Consider the following 2,032-nt stretch of genomic DNA (forward strand, 5'->3'; position numbering starts at 1 on the left):
GGCAGCAGTGGAGCAGCAGGCAGGCAGGAAAATATGCCAAGGAAGAGACAGAAAGGAGTAAACTTATCTTCAGATACTACAAGTCCTGCCTCCTCTGCCATACCGAAAGCCCAGGCATGGTGTACAGACCCTGAACTCTGGCTGGGCTCCTGGGAATCACAAGTACTTTCCAAACCAGTCCCTTTGTGGCCTAGGACTTCTCCAGGAGGAACAGGGAGGTTCATGTTCAGGGCGGAGGAGAGCAAGGTCCACCCCAACATGAATACAGCCTCTAGAAGACATCCCACAGTGTGTGGAGACAGGCCAGAGGGCTGTTGTCCTCTGCCCCAGAGCTCATGACTCTGGGCTGTAAAACCGGTTCAACTAGCCATCTCAGAACCAGAAGAAGAGGTGGAGGGCTGCTGGCTGGAGTAGCTCTGCACTCAGCCTCAGCCAGACTCTGGGCTGGTTGGAAGATAGAGTCAGAAAAAACCAGCAGAGGCAAGGGTATGTTGTGGCCACATTTAATACAACTTCAATGACTTGGAGGGGCTGTGAGGCTCTTCCTGCTTCAAAGCATAGGGTCACACCTACCCAGGTTGGCTGGACATCCCAGAGAGCCCTGGCTGAAGCAGGGGCCTGGGTCAGGAGGTAACTCACCACACAGGGTGACCTGAGGTGTTTCTGAAGACCAGGGTGGAGGACAAGGGATAGAGTTTGCAGAAGCTGACCTAGGGGATCTGTGGCAACCTTCCCCAGACCCTACCAGACCCCTAAGCTGTCTTCTGAGAAGAGAACAACTCACTCCCATCACCAGTGGGCACACAAAGGGAAGAGCCAAGGTCATCTGAAGATCTAATCTTTCAGTTGCTATAAATCAGTCAGTGCAAAGTGAGGTAAGGGACCCTGTGTCACCAGGTGGGAAGAGGCCCTCACACGAGCCTACGTCTTTTGGAGTCACGCCCTATGTTGTCGCCCGCCTGGGCATCTGCCTCACAGTCCAGCGGGGACACCAGGTTCAGCAGCGGGTCCTCAGAGGCACGGCCAAAAAGTGCCAGTAGGAGAGCTACACCAAAGCCTGTGGCTCGCTCACCCTGCAGACAGAAGGTGGAGAGCACAGGCTAGAGGAGCACCTCTGCACAGAGGGGCCTCTTCACCCTCCAGTATCTCCCTTCTCCACACGGAGCTCCCAGGACACACCCAGACTTCAGGTGTCTTGAGCCTTACTGAAGATGTCCTCACATGTTCAGGGCCAACAGAAGCAAATGGGTAGCGGGCACAGCCTACTTAATAGCTACAGATCAGGGTGGAGATAGTCTGGGCCTCCTATTATGCATAGGCTAGGCTGGCTGGGAGGACAGCACACAGCAGCTACTCTGTTCCCAGGGATAAGGAGACCAGAGGTCAGGGGCAGCACAGCTGGCTGGAGGCTGGGCCACAGATAATCTGACATAGAACACAACCTTTCTGATGAGCTAAGCAGCTCCTCTGAGCCAGAGGAGATCTGTGGGGACAGGACAAGAGGGAGGGAATAGCCCAGCTCATGGGGAGGAAATGATGATGTGTCTGGCAGGCGTGGGCCAGCTGCCTGGCCTTGAGGAGCATCCCTGAGGCACTCACAGCATGTACTGGAGCTGCAATGTCCAGGTGGACCCAGACCCCAGGCCAGTCAAATCCGATGTGTGAAGCAATGAAGAGGCCAGCACAGGAGCTGGGGCTGTTGTCTCGGTCCTGAGGATAAGAGGACATTGGGTGGCATACCATTTGCAGCAGGGGAAGGGTCTGGATGGTTCTGTCTAACCCACCCTTCACCTCAGCTGTAGCCATAAAGGCATCTGCTGACCCAGAGGCTGAAGAGGGCTCTAACCTGGAACAAGGCATCTTTCTCCCCCTATGACAAGGGACCTGAAGGGGCAAATGAGTCAGATCCTGGTGCGGGGTCTGTTCACCGGGCATGTTCAGTGAGAGTGTCCTGAACAAAGTGACAGCAGATATCTGAGCTGCCCCTGGTGCTCGGGAACAGCACTCTTCTTGCTCACACACTCCCCATGGC

General features: G+C 55.3%; 1 protein-coding gene across 1 annotated transcript; it reads right to left on the reverse strand.

Annotated features, from left to right (window-relative positions):
• Positions 1 to 487: 487 nt before the first annotated feature.
• On the reverse strand, positions 488 to 1,710 carry LOC129681172 (probable aminopeptidase NPEPL1; the record flags this gene model as incomplete). The annotated part of the gene is made up of 2 exons (XM_055613047.1): positions 488 to 1,073; positions 1,600 to 1,710. Coding segments are annotated over 2 exons (273 nt in total), but the record flags the coding sequence as incomplete, so codon positions are not given.
• Between the last annotated feature and the right edge of the window lie 322 nt (positions 1,711 to 2,032).

This window comes from Psammomys obesus, unplaced genomic scaffold, assembly GCF_907164565.1.
Source record: "Psammomys obesus unplaced genomic scaffold, mPsaObe1.curated_primary_1811, whole genome shotgun sequence".
Lineage (NCBI taxonomy): Eukaryota > Metazoa > Chordata > Mammalia > Rodentia > Muridae > Psammomys > Psammomys obesus.